This window comes from Pogoniulus pusillus, chromosome 24, assembly GCF_015220805.1.
Source record: "Pogoniulus pusillus isolate bPogPus1 chromosome 24, bPogPus1.pri, whole genome shotgun sequence".
NCBI lineage: Eukaryota > Metazoa > Chordata > Aves > Piciformes > Lybiidae > Pogoniulus > Pogoniulus pusillus.
The window spans coordinates 14,172,210-14,192,362 of record NC_087287.1 but is presented as its reverse complement, the minus strand read 5'-3'; the positions used below and the strand labels follow the sequence as shown (position 1 = coordinate 14,192,362).

The window sequence follows — 20,153 nt, the reverse complement described above, 5'->3', positions numbered from 1 at the left end:
TTTTACTGACAACTTTCTTTTTCTAAAGCACTATTGCTACATATTGATAGTTTTTATCTACAATTAAAATGTCAAATTTAGTTTTCCACTTGCTTTTCTCTTTCCTTTTGTTAATCTGGCTCACATTACAAGAAGAGTGCTGCATCTAAACCAGTGGCGTGCTGTAGCCAGGTTTCTTCCACAAAACAGCCTTGCTGCAGCTGGTATTTGGCCTGTTTGTGCCATCACCTTCCATTCAGCTGCTCTAGAAATCTACATCAGAGCTGTGTATGAAACTACAGAGAATTCTCAGTGGATTTATCATTTCTCAGGTATAAGACTGCGCAAGAACAACCTTGCATGACTGCTTTTTCTAAATGCTTCTCAGCAGGCTTTTGTACATGCCTATTTCTGGTTCTTTCATTTGGATTCCAGGACCCAACATTAGTCCAGCCAGCAGGGACCCAGTGATGCCAGCCTGCCCTCGCTAAAGAAGAGCGTATCTGAGTGCTAAGCACTGTGTGAAGAACAGATGGTCAGAGAAAAAGGAAAGGAGGCTCAGTGGAAGGAAAGGTAATGCTCTGTCTCAGCACTGGACAGAACCTCCAGGGTTCTCCTGGGTTTAAATTACACTGACTGCACCCATGACAAAATTGCTTCCCCTCACTTTTTAGAATGAAGGTGACTGATTGGTAGCTGCATTCAGATTGTGACAGGCTAGTACAGAAACAATTCTGTCACTACATAAAATTAAATAAAAATATTCAGTTGAAGAGTTTAGTATAAAAGAACATAATTTATAGAAATGTGAGGGAAAACAAGTACTCTCAGACACTACACATGATTACTGAGCTCTGAGCAGGCATTCCTATGTGGCAAACAGTATTTCCTTTGTGGAAAGGCCCAACCTGCTGAGCAAACTAAGATCTGTATAAGCAAGAAGCTGCTCTGTGCAAAGCAGAATGAACAAAGGTGAACTTCTCCTCACTAACGATCCATCAGCTACTGCTGTTATTCAGAAGCGGCTTTTTTCCCTTTCCAGCTCTTTTGTCTTTCCTCGAGTTCAGCTTCAGTGAAGGCAGCTGGGCCCCAGTTTGTGATTAGGTGAGGATTCTTGGAGCCTGAAAGATAGAGTACAATGCTTGAAACAGGTCTTTCTGACTGGGACATCGCTTACTCGTTGGTGGGACAGGGCAAGAATTGCCACTTGGTAAGTGCTGTGTTTTCTGTAACAGGGAACCCTCTCAAAGGTGACCTGAAGACCTGCCTAACCAAGGAGAGAATAATGCCTGGGACACTGACAATGAAGGTACTTAACAGAGAGAAGCTATCAACTGCTGCAATCTTTTGCATCCTCATCTCTCCACTTCCTTCTCAATCCAAATAGTTGTATCTTAGTAAACCCCTCTTCTCCTTGCCTTCAGAGATGTTCTTAAAAGGAGAGTGATTCTCTCCAGCACTGCATTACAAAGCCACTTTCCTTGGGGTCGGCATGTTATTAATTAAGCTAAGAAATTGAACTTTTCCTCAAAATCAGGTATTTTAGCTATCTTTACTTCATATTTTTGATAATTAAGTTTTCTGAAAACTGCACTGAACACCCAAACCACGCAGTGATCAGGGTGATCCTTGCTTTCTTTCAAATAAATAAACAAATAATTTAAGAATTGTTATAGTAGGGCAAATAGAGGTAAGGACTTGAAAGTTACTATCAGCAGTTCTCACAAACGAGGAATTTACAGGCTACTGTGAAAGCTGTAAGCTACAGGAAAAGGTAGACTTCAGTAAATCACTGAATGATCTAGGTAAATGGGGCAGAATGAATATCTGGTTTTTCTAAGTCCTCTGTTGATAACTCACCTGGCTCTATTAGTCGAATTAATCCCTCATGATGAGCTACTTTATCTTTCCAGCTCTTGGTATTATTAGCTGCCATTTCCAACTTCTTCTTAACCTCCTGAAATGAGATACAGTCCATTTAAGAACAACTTGACTCTGTTTATATAAAAAGAAAAAATAATCCTTCCAATCTAAATATTGAAGCAGACTAATTCAGGTAGCACTCCATTTAGTGTAGATAGGAGAATCTATTTTTTAATAATTCTAAGAAATGTAGTCATTATTAGCTGTACAAACAGTAAGCTGTCAAACCCAATCCAAAAATAACCAGGTTTTGCAAGGTTCTGTAGCTGCATAGGGCCCATAGGGACAATCTTCATGAAGCCTGACAGAAACGACATAAACTGTAGCTTCATAACAAAAAGATGCATTTTCTGTTCCAAACTAAGACCAGCTAATAGGTGTCTCTCACTATAAGAAATCATAAAATATAAGCTAGGAAAAGGGCCATGGAAAAGGGCCACTGCTATTGCACCCACACAAGAAAGAGGGATGCTTCACTCTAAACCAGTTTACTTATTTGTAAAATAACAAGGCACCTATGGCAGTGACCTAACTCCAGCATTTGTTTTGTGGTGGTTTTTTTTGTTTAGTTTGTTTTGTTTGGGGCTTTTAATGTCTACTGTACTCAGCAATTCATTTAGACTAATAAATTATTTTTCATGCATAAGAAGCCCAAAATGTTATCTAACACAAAGAGAAGTGTTAACCAAACGCAATGCAGTGATGGTGCGAGATGCAGCACCAACATGGTAAGCTGTAAAGTGATCAGAACTGCCCCACCTGGGCCCTTGCTTGCAGTCACCACAGCGTTTGTGTTCTGTGCCAGTTGAGACAGCTCACCAGCTCGTCCTTCACAGAGATAACCTCAAGTGCACAGCCACAGCATAAACATACTCCCCAGTTAAACAGGAATCCAGTCATGTTTTGTTTCCTGATCTAAATACACACAGGATCAACTCCTCCCTAGCCCTAGAAAGCATGCAGCACGTCAGACTGTGGTGTGTCTGAAATATGTCCTCTCTCTCAAATCTGTCTACTGGGCTAGGCCAAAAAAAATCCACCACAGCTGTCCTACCTGTTACTGTATTTCTTGTGCTGTACTAACCCTTAGAGAAAATTATATTGATGAACTTCAAATTCAGTTAGACTGCTCAATACCTGTCTAAGTATGAGAGACTGATGAACAGAACAACTCACCTCATATTGCTCAAGAGCCTCCTTCCTTTCCAGTTCAAGTTGTTCTAGTTGCTGCATAGCAACGTGAAGAGCCTGTTCCTTTATCATTCTCTGGTTTTCTAGCTCTTGCTTTTCTGCTTCTGTCATCTGAATGGTCTGTTGCTGCTCCAAGTGCCATTTTTCCAGTTCAGCTCTCTTTGCTGTCTCCTCTTCCAGTAATCTGCAATAGGGATCACAATGTTAACTGCATTTCAAAGCTGTATTTGTTCTGTAGCATATATGGTGTTAGGAAGCCGAGCTAGTTATTTTTTTCCTCCCCCTCGCCATTTTTTTTTTCCAAATACTTGGTAAGCAGGGAAAGAGTTATTGCTTGCTGGCTTGCCTTCAGCATAAAGATGAAAATCATGCCAGCAGCGCAAACAGCCTGACTGCTACAAAGGGCTATTCAGAAACTTTAGTCAATAATGCAAATAGAGCGAAAACCACAGAAGCAATAAGCATGCATAAGCTATCTCCGCTGCCTCAGGAGAACTGAGCGTATGGAGAAGCAAACCACACTAAGCAAAGCCTGTGTGAGTAAGAAGAGACTTAATCCCTTATCAATTGTGATTTAAACACGTGATAAAATAAAACAGAAAGTTATAGTTACACTTGCTGCTTTGCAAAATAACACAACTGAAAATTCTGTAGTGAGTGACCTCGGTTTTTCAAGTGTTTACTTGTGTAACACCTGATGAAAAATAAGTGGGCCTGCTCTTCTGACTGCTGAGCACTCCCACTGCTAAGGGCTAAGCAAACATATTAAAAATCATAAATGCCAGCTTTGCTGAGAGGAGACCTTCTTGCTCCCTACTGCTACCTGAAAGGAGGTTGTAGCAAAGTGGGGGGTGGTCTCTTCTCCCTAGTAACAAGTGGTAGGACAAGTAGAAATGGCTGCAAGTTGCACCAGGGGAGGTTTAGGTTGGATATTAGAAATTTATTCACTTTCAAAAGGGTTCTCACTGGACCAGGCTCCCCAAATAGGTGGCTGAATCTCTATCCCTGGAGGTGTTTACAAGATGCAGAGATGTGGTGCTAAGGGAAATGGTTTAGCACTAGACTCGGTAGAGTTAGATATTGGTTGCACTCAGTGATCTTAAAGGTCTTTTACAACCAAAACAATTCTCTGATTCTACCTTTCACAGCTTAAGGAAAAAAAAAATTTAAAAATCTATCCTGTTTGGACTTAAAGCTAATCCACCTCCTTCCACCAGCATGCCCAAGATGCAAACAATCTTTAATACTATGGCACAGTTATTTGTTATTTTAAGGAGGAATTAAATTGGCTGAGAAATTGAAATACATCTCTACCAGGTCGAAGTCATACCTGGCCTGAAGCTTCCTTACAGTCTCTTCATCTTGGCGTGCCTGCTTCTCATCCTCCAAAGCTTCCTGTAGCTGTTTATACATTTCTTCCAGTTCACATACTCTCTGTAAATACTGTTCCAGTTCAGATGATTTCTGTGCAACCTGCTCTTCCATTTTTTGTCTTACCTATCAGCATAAATTTAGGACATGTATAAGCTGCCATTCAACTCACATTTCAAAATTTTAGAGGAATTTCCAGGTTTCTCACAAGTAATGTTTTCAGAGACAAACTTTTTCCTGCTGTCTGCAGAGCAAAAGCAATAAAAAAATGGAGTCTGGATTTGTAGATGTGTAATTAAGAGCATTAAAATACTTTTTTTTAAAAAAAGGTTACTTACATTGCCCTACTTTGTGCAGCACAGGATTTTTGCAAGGGTTCACACCTAACTTCAGTCCATTTGATCTTGTCACTTAGTTTACACTAACACACTAGACTGAAGGAAAACTTGTAGTGTGACCAGACGTAAAGATCTGGCTGATTTAATTACACTGTTTCCACTCCTTTCCTCAGGCACAAGTCCCTTAGCAGCACTTATATCTGGATGCTGGCATGAGATGGATAAAGAGCAGAAATTGGCTAAGGAGATTGGCTTTGCTAGAAACTATACAAAGCACAATGGTAAGGGGACAGAGGAAGGTGAGGGCATGCTGCATATCCATAGTCACTCTGTCTTTCATCCTCATTACCCCCTCTTTTCACCGACCAGTAGTGGAAAACCAGGTGCACAGTGGAAGTTGAGCCATCTTCCCACCCAGCTGTGGAACACAGCAGCCAGCTGGCTTTGAACTGAGTTGGGATAAAAGCACCAAAACGGCAGTGTTTAGCAATACACAGTGTGTACATCACAGAAGATAAGCGCAGCTCCTGAACTCAGCAAGAAAGACTGGCTGTGAAATGTGGTGGGATAGCATGTCCTGCTCCACTGGTCTGCAGTCTGCTTTCCCTCAGCTAACTGAAATCCCACTGACCCAGAAAGTGATGGTATTCAAGAATTCATGCTCAGCCCGTAATGTGGCACTGTATGCATTTATGTTCCCAGGCATTCCATCACATCAGCTTCACTGTTTCCACTTCTCCAGTTAACAGAAAAGCCTGCTAGGCCTGACAAAGCCCTTGAAAACTGAAAATTAGTTCTTTTGGAATTTGTTACTGTGGATTATAGTAACAGTGATGTAAAGCTACAGTATTTCTTTTGCTTTGTGTGTCTATGTGTAAATGTAAACACACGGGTTAAAAATGCAATAGTATTAGGAATAAAATGCATTTTGATTATGCCTGTTCATTTTTGCATGTTCATAGAGTATATACTGGCCTCAGGTTCTCTGAAGACTGCAAGAAGAATTTCAGTCTGCATTTATTCTTTCAATAGCAAAAAAATTTCCAGGTTTTAATACAAATTGTAGCAGAGCTGTTTCAATATTTGAACTTACTATAGTAAAAAGATGGTATTATAGGTCTCTAACAAATGCAACAGTTGCTGCATTCTGCAGCCTGCTGCAACATCGTCAGAATCCTTTCCATGAATGCCTGAGGAAACAAACTGCTGATGACATAGCTGCTCGCTATGTCTGACTGCAGCAAAAGCTCACATGCACTACTCACCATTTTTTCTCTCTCCAGCTCCAAACTGAAGCGATCCTGTAATTCAACCTGGGTTTGAAGCCTTTTCTTCTCTTCCTCAGCAGCACGAGCAGCTGCTGCTTCCAGTTGCTGGAAGAGAGAGGTATAAGGTAGGGGTAAGAAAAGAATGGAAAAATAATCTGTCAAAACTAAGCTATTTGGAGGGAATGGAGCTTTCTTTACCAATTTCTGGCTTTTTAGAAAAATGGAAGAAACCTAAAGCATTAACAGGCACCAGCTTCTTAATGTCCAAATCTATTTTCAATCTCCAAATAAAATTTTTAATCTTATTTGCAAGACAATGTACATTTACTAATGAAAAGTTAATTATCAGACTTCTTCTGAGTTTCCTTTACATCCTGCTTTGCCCATACAGTAGAGAAAGAAATATAGTGATTTCTCTCCAATATGTGACAGAAAGCTATTCTGGAAAACCCTATGGCAGGCAAGACCACACAGGAGTTCCAGCAGTGAAAACATGCCAGCATGCATAGAGTTCATACAGAAACAGAAGTTGAAAAGCACTGAATTGCCATGGGAAAGCAGAAGTGCCACAGGTTCTGACTATAATAAATAATTGTGCTATTATGAATCACATTCCTTCAACATCCCTTAAATTGCCATGTAAGGTAAATAAAATTCTAGTCAATAATCATCACTTGGTATTATGGGAAAAATTAGCCTAGTTAGAACTAAAGCCTAGGGAACAGCTGCTGGTACCTTCACATGTTTTTGTAACTTAATTTGTTTTGTATCTTGATTTCACATATAAATAGTTGTTGCAGTTTTCCCTTTCATGGAGATTTCGATAGTGTGTGTTTTCAGAACACAGGGAAGGTTAGAAATGTATGAGTACCAGCTAAAACTTACCAATGCTGAAAACAAAATAATTTTTCACAACATTTTCCTAAGAAACTTATCTGATGCTTCAGAGGAAACAGGAAACAAGCACCCCTCTTTTGCAATGCACTAGGCTGGTGAAATTGTTTCCACAGGCCTTCAGTCAGAACAGGACATCCATTTCTTTACTATTTTCAGAAGGGTACCCCGTTTAAACTGTGTTTGTCACACATCCTCGGTGACCTAATGAGATGCCTAAACAATTAAAACTGCCAAGCTAAAACTCTTATTCCTTTAAGTGCCTGCTCTTATTTCAGATTCTAGTCAGAAACAGGTGGGAAGAAGGAAAGAAAGCTTCTAGTTTGTTTTTAAGCTGTAGAAGATGGTACAGAATTCACATCCTTTGAAAGACTTAAATAGTGGTATTCCTCCTCTGCCAGAACATATAAAAGCATGTAATCGTAGTCAAATCCAGGATGCCTATTGAAGGAAAATTTTATTTTGGCTTTGAAATTGAACAACCATTGCCATTAGTGGCCTGCAGTCACAGGCAAGGGTGGGTGCCAGGCTTTTGCCAGAGTGTTCACTAAAAGAATAGACAATTTGTCCACTCTCTATCAGCAACTTCCAGCTTAATTCTCATCAGAGAACATCAGTCCCTGGCAGGTAGACAACAACTAGACAGTTTAGGGGAAAGCCTCAAATGTTTGGGACAGGGTGGAGGGGAAATCACAGGAATACACCATTCCAGCAGAGGTTAGTTAGCACAGTCACTCAACCCCATGCAAAACCCCAAACTGAAACAGAAAGGGTGCACAAGTCTTGTGCATGCTCTCTTGCTAACAAAAACTTACCTTTCAGTCTGTTCAATGTGTGCATCTCAAAATTCCATTAAAAAATATGAAAAAAAATCTATTTTAGACAAAGGCTTTTATTTTTCTGAAATATTCTACTACAGGAGCTATCAAAGTACAAACCAGTCTCAGAGTGCACTTTGGCAGCTGCTGTGTAAGTGGTGGCTCACTGCCATTTGGAGCAAATTGAACTCTGTGTTTTCCAGAACAATTCAGTTTCCTGAACCCTGTACAAAGCCTTTTCCCTGAAGAACATTTTTCTAACTAATCAAACACTTCAAGTTCTTCCAACACAGTACCCTCCCACTTAGTCAAAGTGCAGTAGTTCATGTCAGTGACTAAACTACTCTGAAAAGTCATTTTAATCCAGCCTACTTCAAAATGTGCTTCTTGCTGCAGCTCTCTATTTACCCATTGTGATTTCTACAGAAACTCCCTGGAGCCTGTCAGCAACCCACTGCTCCTGGGTATGGTCTTATGTTATCTTCCCCCTAGCATTTTCGCAAGAAAGTAAACTCAACACTAAAATCCAGCTCTGTGATTTCTGTTAACAGGTATATTACTTGCAGGTAACGCAAGCTGTCCTTCAAAGCAGAATTTGCACTCTGAATCTTACACACCTGGCAAATATAGGTGCTAAAAATAATTTATTGTCAGACTCCATTTAATACAAACAGAATAGTACCCACATCAGTACCATAGTGCAAGGTTATCTAAAAGAAGACACATTTTTCCTTGCCACAAATTGTGACTTAATTATAAGACTTTTAAAAATACTATTTTGGCTTATTTTATTTGCTTTCTAGACTTAGAACCATGAACATACTCTCACAATACTTATAGCTTCCCACACCACCATCTCTTGGCACAAACACCACTAAAGCGTTTTCTGAGGGCTGAAATTAGTGTTTTTCATTTATTAAAAGCTCAAGCAGTGATGCAGATAGGAAGCATATATGAATACTAATCAGTGCTATGTGTAGAACTATCACAGAGGTACCAGTTGTTTCAAAGTGCAAAGACTCATCAGCATGGTCAGTCTACTGTTAAAGAGTGGGCAGCCACAGCAAAGGTGCCTTGGTGTCTCCTGCCAGGCATTTCATTTGGTCTAACAAGCTTGGAATTAGCAAGTCTGATAATACACAGAAATTTCTAGTGCAGTTCTCAGAGTTTTAGAAATCAATCCAGCATTTATAAGGAACATAGATTTAAACCGTTTATAAATGGTTGTTGCTATGTGTCTCAGCTATATGCACCTCTACAAACTACTATAATAAAGCTATTGTTGTGCATACTCACAAAAGCACTTCCTATCTTTGAAATCTTTGGAAATTTCATTTTTATCTCTGGAACCTACATTTGTGTTAAGGCTTCTCACATGCAATTCACAGAACAGAACTTTGGAAAACTGTATTAAAAAAAACAACACAACAAAAAACCCACAAACAAAAAAACAAACCCAAAGTAATGGAAAGCCCTGAGTTGAACAGACAAGTCTGTCAGAAAAGAAAAACGAGCCCACTCCAACTGACTGAAAACATTAGACTCATCAGTGCCCAAACATCAGCCACACAGCTGGGTTTTGGGTTTTTTTCACACTAGCTTCACAATACCCTCAACAAGTACAGAGGACAGGGTATATCCTAAGTCTGCTGAGCAGTCTCTAGAAAATGCCACCATTAATGCTGAAGGCTTTACTGCAGGCTTAGGTGACTGACTCAAACACAAGCTCACCCCCCCCTGGAGGTGTTCGCTCAATGTGTATGAAAATATGAACAGGAAACTGCTGCCTCAAGAAGCTCAGATCAACCACCACAATTGAATCAAAGCTTGAAGGTCAGCAGCTCCACTCCCACCTTTCGCACAGTCTCCAGTTCCTTCTGCTTGTTCTCATTGGCCGCTTGCAGCTCTTTCATCTGCCTCTCCAGCTCTTCTTGCTCAGCTAACAACTTCTGGCGCAGTTCTTTTCGTTTCTGCCGTGCTTCTTTGTGGGGTGGAGGGCTCCCTGCCCTCAGCAGGCTTACAGTGGTCTGTATGGCTAGATACAAGTGTGCAAGACAAAGGGAGAAGAAGAGAACACCAGTGAAGGGAAATGTTAAACTTTCTGGACAGCCTTAGTGAGTAAATACTTGTGGCAGTGTTCATTGTGTTGGGGTTTGTAAAATCCAAAATAGCTGTTGTCAGTTCTCCCAATTCTCATCAGGCCAGCTGTCAACACAAACCCACAGTGAAAGACTTGGCTTTCAGTATTGGCTGTGTGCCACAAGGATAAGGTTGGGCAGCTCCAATGCATTATGTCAATTCCAATATTGATTTTTAACAGGTGGTGGACACACAAATCATTCAATGCCTAACTGCAAAAAAACCAGCCTACCCAAAACTTCAAGATTTGTTATCACTGTGATTCAGGGACTCTAATGAAGCAGTAAGGTGTTATCTACATCCACATCACTCATGTACCTAGAACCAACCTTAATTCCTACTGATACTCCCAGAGAAAAAATTCTCCCAGTAAGACAGTAGCTTTCATTAACTTATATTCAATGAGGAAATATTCAGACAGGAGAGGAGTGGCAAATGATCTTGATATTTTTTTCAGCAACTACAACTGTGGAAAAAAATACTTGCTTTTGTAACTAAGAAATCATTTATCATATTTCAGACTTTGGAATAATCAAAGGCATGCGTTAGGTAAAGAGGGAAGTGCAACTGAAAGCACACATCTCCAAATACTTAAATGCTGCACATACTTCAAAGGTACTGGCAACAGGGAGTTTGCAAGGGCTTCTACCTCACTCTGCAAAAGATGCACATGACTATCATTCAGCACCTATCTGGGAAAGTCTCACACAGGGGGTACCTTCGCTGTAGAAAGAGAAAAGGAAGTCCCAATTCCCAGCCTTGTACTACCTTTCACTGTACTACCTCAAGCAAAACTGTAAAAGCAAAGCCACCATTTTATGATGCTGAAATGTATAAGCTTTCCCTTTGTCCCCAAAAATAACAATTCACAATGTATTCTACTCCCCTTCCCCATCCCTAGAAGTACAGCAAACAACGGTATCCATTTCATTTGGTTACAGCTGCTTAAACTGAAGCACCTAAACGACAGAAAGCAATTCCCATTATGTGGATGCTTAGTTCATCTGGAATCTCAGGCTCCTAAAGATCCTTTCCATGTGTCCAAAACAGACACACCAAAAATCACATGACCGAGAACTTCAAATGGGAGTAAAGCACAGATCTAAGACTTCAGCTTACCTTTAACTTTCACATAACTAAGGTCTTTGAAACCTCACCTTGAATCCACTCCTGCTTCTTCTTTTTATCAGAGGCACTGATCTCAAAGCTTTTATCAAGACATTTTATGACAAAAAGGCATTTCTTTCCATCTTTATCAGGTAAGGCCTAGAATGGATAACAAAGGATTAGCCTTACAGACACTGAAATCCAAGTTATACTGTCAAGCCTCTTGTATGTGGTTATCTATTGCAGAACTACAAATACCAGTAGTAAGAACCCTTATAAAAAGACTGTTCATGAACTGGTTTTATATAAAGCAAAGAAAGAACTCCATTAGCGAAAGATATCATGGGTCCAACCTGCATGCACAAAAGGATTCATGCCTGTTCAGAGGTATTGATAGTTTTTGATGCTGGGGCTTTCTTTACCTCTACACAGCAGTTGCCATCCAGTATGATGTCTCCCTTCTTATCTTTTAAATCTTCACTTATGTAGTAGGAAATAATATTGGGTTTTAGCACAAACCATCGTTCTGTCCAGTTTTTCCTTTTATGACCCTTTTTCAGCATATAACCCTGTTAAAAAAACCAAACAAACCAGATCAGCTAAAATGCCTGACCTCTGTTGACCCTCCTGGTCTTTCAGGTATGTGGCTTGAAGGCCCACAGAAAAGTTTGCTCAAGGCCCTAAATACTTCACCCATAGTCTTCTCTACAGGTCTAAGGCAAAAAAAAAAAGAAAATCCAGGACAGTTGGAGAAGCTCTTTTGTTTAGAAATCACAAGAAGCAAAAAAAGAAAAAAAAAAAAAAAAAAACAAACCCTACACATGCAGCTATCTCTGCTCAGTTTCTCTAGCCAGCTGGACATAGCCAGAGCCAAGAGCTAATCCACCCCCGGGCCCCACACCCAGGAATGCAGAGAGAAACAGCGTTGTTTGCTGCCTCTGTACTCAAATCTGAAGCCTGGGTGGTCACGAGGGTGTGTGAAGGACTCCTGAAGCTTCAGTCTTTCATGTCTTGCACAGTTTAAGTCAGACATAATCAGGTGTTTTGTTCCTTCCTGGCATAGTAAATTTGCTTTCAAAGCCCAGTCAGGCTGATATTGTCCCCTCAAATTTCTGCAAAACCTTTATGTAACTATTATTTCTGTGCTCTCATCTTCCAAGACCCCACTGACCACTCCTGGGGATCTTTCCACATCAACTATCACAGGTAGGACACATTTCAGAAAACTAAGTATCACAAATTTAATCACAGGCCTGCTTTCAATGCCTTTGTCCCCCAGACTGTCTTGATACGAGGGGTTGCCCCAGCCCAGGTGCCAGACCTTGCCCTTGGCAAGTGCAAGATAAAAAATCCAGGGTAAATGTACAAAAAGGTAGTATGAGATGTGGTTATCAAACAGTGTGTCATTAATTTATGTCCTGAGACAACAATTTACTGCAATAAACTGGAAAATGGTGTGAATCAACAAGTATCATGGTACAAGCTGTGACCAAACCAGATGCCTGTAAGTAATGAGGAACTCCACTCTATTAGGCCAGTGACTGTCCAAGAGGCAATGGGACAAATCTTGATACATACTATTTTTAAGTGTCAAGAAACTGTTCAAAGGCACTCAGACATCCTTGAGAAAGAGGCCCAGCCACCAAGAGAGGAAAGAAAGGAGACAATTAAAAAAAAAAAGGGGAGGAGGAGGGGGGAAGGAGAGAGACACCCACACTGTAGTATCAAAACTGGAATCTGATTTCCTCTCAAGTTTCAAGTGGAAGGACCTGACACTGGTTATCTTACTTTCATGGTATTAAACAGCAGAATGACATAATTTTGCCCTCAACCGACTATGTGTGTGTTCCCAGCTCTCACCTCCAACTGCAACCTGCAGTTAACAAAAATAGACTTTTGCATTGTTCTGTGGATATTCTGAAATAATTTCCTGTGGTTAGACGTTTTGATGATTTATTCAGAGCAGCTTAGGAAAGCCTGCCAAGAAAGTCTTTGTTTCATTTCCCAAGAAGCCATGAAATCAAAGACCAAAAAAATTGTGTCAGGTAAAAGAGTTTTAAATAGCTCCCTAGGTAAGCTCTGCTATGACCTCTCAGGTTCTCATGACATTTATACTTCTTATGGAAGAAATGCAGTTTTAAAAGCCATTCCTAAGCTGATATCCAGTCATTGGACATCTGGAGAAACTGTAGATTGGCAGAAGTTTGCTAAGAATATAAAAGCCAGCAGGACTTCATGTGTACAGGTAGGTTGTCAGTTATGCAGCCTGCTATGCAAAACAGGAAAGGAGATAGGTCTGGAGCTCATCTACACCTTTTTGCCCTGCTGAAGTGGTGCAGCTTAGAAGCAGACCTTTCATCTGGAGCAGTTCCATTGTCCAGACCCTCTTGTTTGAATACAGAGGTTATAATCAGCACAACTTATATTTGCTACAATAACGCTGCAACTAGAAAATCAGATTTTCAATGCAGCTTATTCTGTCAGCTAAAAGCTGTTGATACTAGTACAGAAAAGAGGCTGTATGTCAAGTCAGAGCACACTGCTACTTCCTAAACACAAACTCCTAATAAGCAACTCATTCATAGTACTGTAACAATTAAACAGCACACCTTCTCTTTTATGAAAATCAGCTCATATTAGAGAACCCTTACAAATCACTTACCTTCTTTGCCCTGCTCATTATCCATTAGGTAGAAATTGAACATCAGTAGCAATTGAACATTTTCTAATTATGCAATAATTCATTCTACTTTATAAGATCAGTCTTCTATGGTTCTTACCTGTTTGAGTACATCTAATATGAGCTCATTAAAGACTTCATTGATTGCCATGGACACTGTCTGTTGGTCCATCCCTTTACTAAACTGTCCACTTCCGATGAGATCAATCAGCTCCCACGCAGAAAGACCTTCTCGACTAGTGTTAAGAGCAATCTTATAGTGGTCAAACTGTTCTTGTTGCCAGCCTGCTCCCATTGCTTCAGTGAGCTTTTTAAGAAAATATTCAATCTGTAAAGAAACACAAACAGAAATGAATCACTTTCAGCAGGCACAGAAAATAAGGTGTTTCAGAGCCATAAACTAACCTTCTCTAGAGACTATCATTACAGCTAGATTCCTATGTTCACTTGTAGGCCCCTAAATGTATGTGGCTTAACTAGCTTTAAGGCTCCTGTTTCAATCAAACTTTTACCTGCTAAGCCTATCCTGCAGCTACTCTCAAAGAATTGAACATGACAGTCTCTTTTAATGTTTCATGTTCCTACAGAACACATGGGACCTTCCCTACAACAGCTTCCAGTTGTCATGACTGAAGAGCAGTTAAAAAAAAATAGATTTTTCATGTCCGTTTTTATTGTTTCCAAAACAAACTCTCCTTTTCCTTTAATCTTTCATCATTCTGCAAGCATCACCATACAGAGTGGAATACCTTAGCCAAATAAACATAACAATGGAAAAAAAAGGGGAAAGTCTGGTTTTCTTCTTTTACCTGGTTTTTTTTCATGTTATTTTTAAGCTATCACTGTTCACTCTTTAACCAGCCCATCTACACCTTTGAGCACACTTTAAATACTTTCCATTGCTCTTTAAATAATAATTTTAAATGGTGAAATCCTTCCTACAAAGACCTGTACACAACAAAGTAAAAGCCACATTTCTAAGTTTCTATGACTAAAGTCACAGGACACCATTTGCAGCATTTAACCCAAACAGACCAAGCTAATGTAGCCTGGCATGAGGAATGTGACAGTGTGGAAACTGCACATTGTCTGGTGGAGGTGGTGAGGGAAAGCACCATAATCCTTTTGGGTTCTCTCTGTGCACGTAGAAATAGCACAGATTTCCTGAAGGGCTGCTTTTCTTTCAGGACATTCTGATCCACTTTTAGTTTACCTAATTTAGTTGTGGTTTTGGAAACACTAAGTGACTCAAGAGTCTGAATCCCATTATCAAAAATTACTGAGGTGTACAGCATGAACACTTCTTACTGAAAAGTGGTGAAACCCAGAAGATTTCCATGCCTTCTTTATTGTAATGACCAGGGCTGGCTGGCCCTGCTGCTCAGCACTGATGAGAATAAAGAATTTCTCCTACAGCTAAGAAAAAAACCCAGCTGAATGAGCCAGAGGATACACCACAAAATAACTTCACAGCTACAGCTCAGGTTCACTTTTCAACTTACCTTGTTAGCAACCAGGAGGTCTCTACGCAAGAGATTTTTTAATATAAAGAAATAAAGAAGTATTTTACACATTTAACTACAAAAACTCATGGGTCCCAAGGTTTTCATGCATCATATATGCTAATTTTGTGGCTGTTGCTTCTCTCTTTTGCTTCTGGTACAAGCAAATCCCTTCCCTTCCCTCACATCCATGATCACACAAATGTATAGCAGAACACACTCATATGGCAAAACATTAAATTACCAAACTCACACTATATATAGGTGAGCTCTTCCTGCACTTTCAGCTCAGTAACTGCTCTTAGTCCAAAAGCCCCTACCATAGTAGCATGTGGACTAATGCTACAGCAAAATGGAGAAGTTACTGAAAGCTGCTGCACAGTCTAGAGCAAAGTGGGTGGGTACATAAATTGCAGACAGCATTGCTTTTCATCTCTGCTTCACAAAGTATTTAAGTATTTTTAGTTCCTCAGGCAATTTTTACTAGCAGGGATATGATCTGAGCCAAGGCCTCTGCCAAAAATGGCACTCAAATTATAGACAAGAGCAACTAACAAGAGGTACCACGTTTATGGTAATCAGCAAAAACACGTTTCAGCTCTGCCATGTGCCCCCAGGGAGGGCACACCTGTATGTCTGCTTCACTCCACTGCACAGGCTGTGTGTGGCAGGCTAGGGAGGGTAGCATGGGCCCCTGCTGCTGCTGCAGTGCCAGGGCTCTGCTGTACTGGGCTCACCGCTGTTCAATTCCCACAGTTCACCAGGACAAGTCAGAAAGTGGTGCTTTGCGTGACTCCACGTATGGCTCTGAATCATTGCACTTAACACAGTCACACAACAGCAAGGGCGTTTCAGCTTGCCTCCCCAACAAACAGCATTCCTGCAAAATTCAGTAACTACTTCCCTTAAAAATAATTAAAATATGCCTTGCTGCTTTTCACTCTACAACATTCTCAAGTTAAAATACTAATCCAAGGCTTCTGAGCATCATCAACTGCCATAAATCCTCAGCATTCAGTTAAAGGCAGGAAGCAGCTTACTTCCTACTCCAGACAAGTTTATAGGAAAAAAACAACACAACCCAAAACCTCCCTTCACAGAATGCAACAACAGCAGCACTGAGAACCTGTTTCAAAACAAACCTCCTAAAGCTTTGATGAGCTGAAATGAGCTCTGGCATTAGTGCAGGAGTAACCTTTTTTCCCCATTTTCAACATTCATTCTACCACTCAGCTCAATCCTCTGAGCAGCATCATTTGTGAAATGTGATGCTGTACTTTAGCTGAAAGCTAAAATAACTGAGGCTTGATTAGGTTGATAATATACCTGCCAAAAAGCTAAATAACATAATGAGAAAAAAAAAGTCATTAAAACTTAATGAACATTAACTTCAAAATGTATGGTTCCAAGATTTCACAACATACTGCCCTGCTTGAGGCACGCAGTTCTCACATTCCTTGGGTTAATGATCTCAAAGTACTAGGACTTAGCAGCAAAGTGACACATGCACAAAAATCATACTGAATAGATTTTCTTTTCACTTTTTTGCTCAAGTCATGTGAATAAAATGTGTATCAAACTAATGGTCTAGAAAAGAGACAATGCAAAACTCTTACCTAATACACATTATCGTGCAATGCATTAAAAAAATCATTTGGTTTATCCTTTCCCTTTATGTGTGTATATGTTGCCTTATTTTTTTATTATCAGAACAGATTTAAACATTTAAGTTTGTTCCCCCTATCTACAAGTTACTAGCACAACAGCAAATATCCTATCAATCCATTTTCTTAACTGATAAAGGACCTGTGCACATTACAACTTAATTTCTAGAATCAACAAAAGCTGTATCTTGCATTCAAGCTGTATCTTGTATTCGGATAAGTACTTGGCTAACCAGAGTCCCCAGAAAAATAATTATCTAACCAGTCTACTCAACAGCAGCAGTGAGTGAGTGTGTGCATGGAGTAGAAGTATGGAACAGGGTGAGGGAAGTATAAAGTAGGTTAGAAGCAAGTAAGAGACCATTCACTGTGTGCTCAAATGAGGAACCTCTGAGAGCAAACCACATTTCCCCTCCTCCACAAAGAGACATGTCAACTCAGCAAATAACTGACAAATCAAGTCTACTGCCTCAAAGACAGCCTATTCGTGTAGCTAAAACGAGTGGCAAAACACAAACACGAACCACTGTCTGCCACTGTTGTGACTGGACCTTACTTTCAGATACAGACATAAAAACAGCAGGGGGTTTCTGCATAGGCCAATACACACCAGCTGGCTCACCGCTGTGAAAAACAGTTTCCATCTCAAATCAACAGAAACGTTTTAGCCAGAACTTGCCAAGTGAAAAGAAAGAAAAAAAAAAAAAAATCGAACAGAGGCTCTTAAACATGAGCTATGCATCCTGCTTGGTATATTCTTTCAGAGGGCACTTTCTTTTCCATGTTTCAGTGTCGATTTGTCTTTTTTGTTTGCTGGTGTTTGTTGGTTGGCTTTTTTTTCCCAGCCAGCTCTGGCTCTATCCTTCATGAGGAATGGCATGTCAGATGTTTCACATGTTTTTTTCTGACATACAAATGGTCTCAGAAGTTGAAAAAGGGAAGTTAATGTCAGGGAGGCCTTCATGCTCAGCAGACATGCTATTCCAGTTCATACTATTCAAACAAGGACTGTGATATTAGCAGACATGTAAAAGCTCTGTTCACATTGTACACATTCTGTGGAAGCACATGTTCCTGAGCAAAAGACACAAGAGCAATCATATCCCCTCTCACAGTTATCATAAAGACTTCTTCTATTAATCCCTTCAGAACATGCCTGACTTTTAAATCAAGTATTTGTTTCATCCTTTCCACCAACAAAACTGTGTTAATTATCCAGTGGAAGTCATTACCTTCTTTCTTTTTGTAAAATTAAATTAAAATTTTAAAATAAAAAATAAAATTAAGTAGCAAATTAAAGGAAACTTGGAAAACAGTGTAAAATCTAAACATGTGCATCCTAAAGATAGCCTGCTGCATTAAGCTGAAAATTATCTTGCTTTTTACAGCAATCAAGGAAAAGAATTATGAAATAGGAAGAACTGATGCAAATCCTGACTAAAAAGAAAAAAAATTCAACCATCAGCATCAACTTGCAGAGGTCATGGGGCAATTAAAGACCCACACAAGCAACTTTTATTCCAGTTGTATCAGTTTTGCATTTAATTCTGAATGGCCAAGATTCAATTCCCAGTATTTCATTCACTATATCAGCTTCTGATACTAGAACACAAAACAAGGAAGAAAATATGACCACAGAAAAAGCTTTTCCAGCAGCCTCCAGATGAATCACCACTTCAGTATAAATAAACATCACCTCATTTTCAAATGCACAGAAAGCCACAGGAGGTTTGGCCTCTCTTTTCCTAACTAGGAGGATTAAAAAATGCCACATTAATAGAGTTGAAGGGTGGGAGACAAAAAAAAAAAGGTAACTGTAGAATTCTTCTCTTCTCAGGAAGCCAAGCTTAAAAAAGCAAAGACAACAAATATTTAAACATATTTTTAAAACAAGTTGTGAACACTAGATTACAACACACAAAAAGTATGCAGCTTGCAAGGTACTTATCTGCAAGTTTCACCGTTAAGAATGGCCCAGAATCACAGCTAACCACACATCACAGGTTTCAGGCGACACAGCATTCCCAGGCTGCAGTCACATGTCCAGAAAGGAGAAAGAGGAAGTGTTTGGAAGCCGTTTTATAAACCAGAAAACTTCTGGGTAAATAATGCCAAGGCACCCAGATGAGTCTGCAACTGAGGTGAGCTGAAGGAAAGCTTGTACCAGACTAGAAGTATTTCTTCTCTGAAGGCTACTTGTCTCTCTACTTCTCTCTGTTTCATCCTTCTCATGAGAAAGGTAATGCCTGCGAGAGCTGAAGGAAACACACTTGGATGTCTCCGTCTCAGATGATCTAGTGGAAAAGATCTACTGCAGGAAAGGGAAGGAGCTCCCATCCGTCCCCCCACTCTCTAGGCACATTATAGCAGTGCAGCTGCTTGGTAAAGCTCTGCACGTTGCACCAGGGGACAGTTCTGCTGTTCGCAGAGAATTGTGTCGATTCTGAAAGCTGTCTGTCAAGCCTAATTTTAACTATAGCGAACAAAATAAAGCATTTTTTTCCTCCAGTCCACCTGTATCTCTTTGAAATATCACATTCACCCAGGTCATAGAGGTGTTTTGCCTTGTGCATACCACAGCTTCTCATTTGAAAGGGGAGGGAGCTTTCTGATCTGATACCATTTTACATTCCCCTGGGAAAATGCACCTCTGCAAAACAGGCCCTCATGGCTCTCTGCTCCTTTCCAACTCTTCTAACTGCTCTCAGCAGCCCACCAGTAGCCAGCAGAACCAGCACTGGAACCCAAGGCCATTACCAGCTGAGCCCAGTGCCCTGCACAGCCACCATTAGCTCCTGTCTCTCTGTAACCTGACTTCTCCCTGCAACATAGAAGGATTCCATCAAGCTTGAAATCGCACACTGAAACTGCACACCCTAATTCAAGTCCTTCCCCTTACTGGAGTTTGGCTAACCTTCTCTCAAGTGCTGGGCTGCCGTCTCTTCTTCTACAGCAGGTGAGGTGCACAGGACAGAAGCTGCCTTTGACTTTCAGTTCAGTCTCTGCTACATGAACATCTTTTGGCCTTTGTGACACCCCTCCACTGGTTTTAAATTCCCTATTTGTAACTGCTTTCCTCACTCTGCTCTTCTAAAGCTTTCCTTGACTCGTGTCTGAAAGCTTTCCAAAGTGGCCTGTTTTCTCTCTTGGTTTGGGCTGCAGCTGTTCCCAACTTGCCATCTTTTGCACACCTGGACAAGGAATCAAGACTTTCCTCTTTGCAGCCCCACCACAATTAGCTGGCCAACATGAAAGGCCTAGCACAGTTCCACTAATGCA

At 40.3% G+C, this 20,153-nt stretch overlaps 1 protein-coding gene across 1 annotated transcript in view; it reads right to left on the bottom strand.

Moving 5' to 3' along the window:
• Positions 1-587: 587 nt before the first annotated feature.
• SWAP70 (switching B cell complex subunit SWAP70) overlaps positions 588-20,153 on the bottom strand; it is a 34,330-nt gene continuing 14,764 nt past the window's right edge. The window contains exons 4-12 of the mRNA XM_064163715.1: positions 13,809-14,036; positions 11,451-11,597; positions 11,079-11,187; positions 9,636-9,817; positions 6,068-6,175; positions 4,424-4,590; positions 3,079-3,277; positions 1,840-1,936; positions 588-1,100 (exon numbers count right to left, since the gene is read on the bottom strand). Of these exons, the coding sequence (XP_064019785.1) occupies positions 991-1,100; positions 1,840-1,936; positions 3,079-3,277; positions 4,424-4,590; positions 6,068-6,175; positions 9,636-9,817; positions 11,079-11,187; positions 11,451-11,597; positions 13,809-14,036 (1,347 nt within the window). The 3' untranslated portion in view covers positions 588-990. The remainder of the gene's footprint in view (positions 1,101-1,839; positions 1,937-3,078; positions 3,278-4,423; positions 4,591-6,067; positions 6,176-9,635; positions 9,818-11,078; positions 11,188-11,450; positions 11,598-13,808; positions 14,037-20,153) is intronic.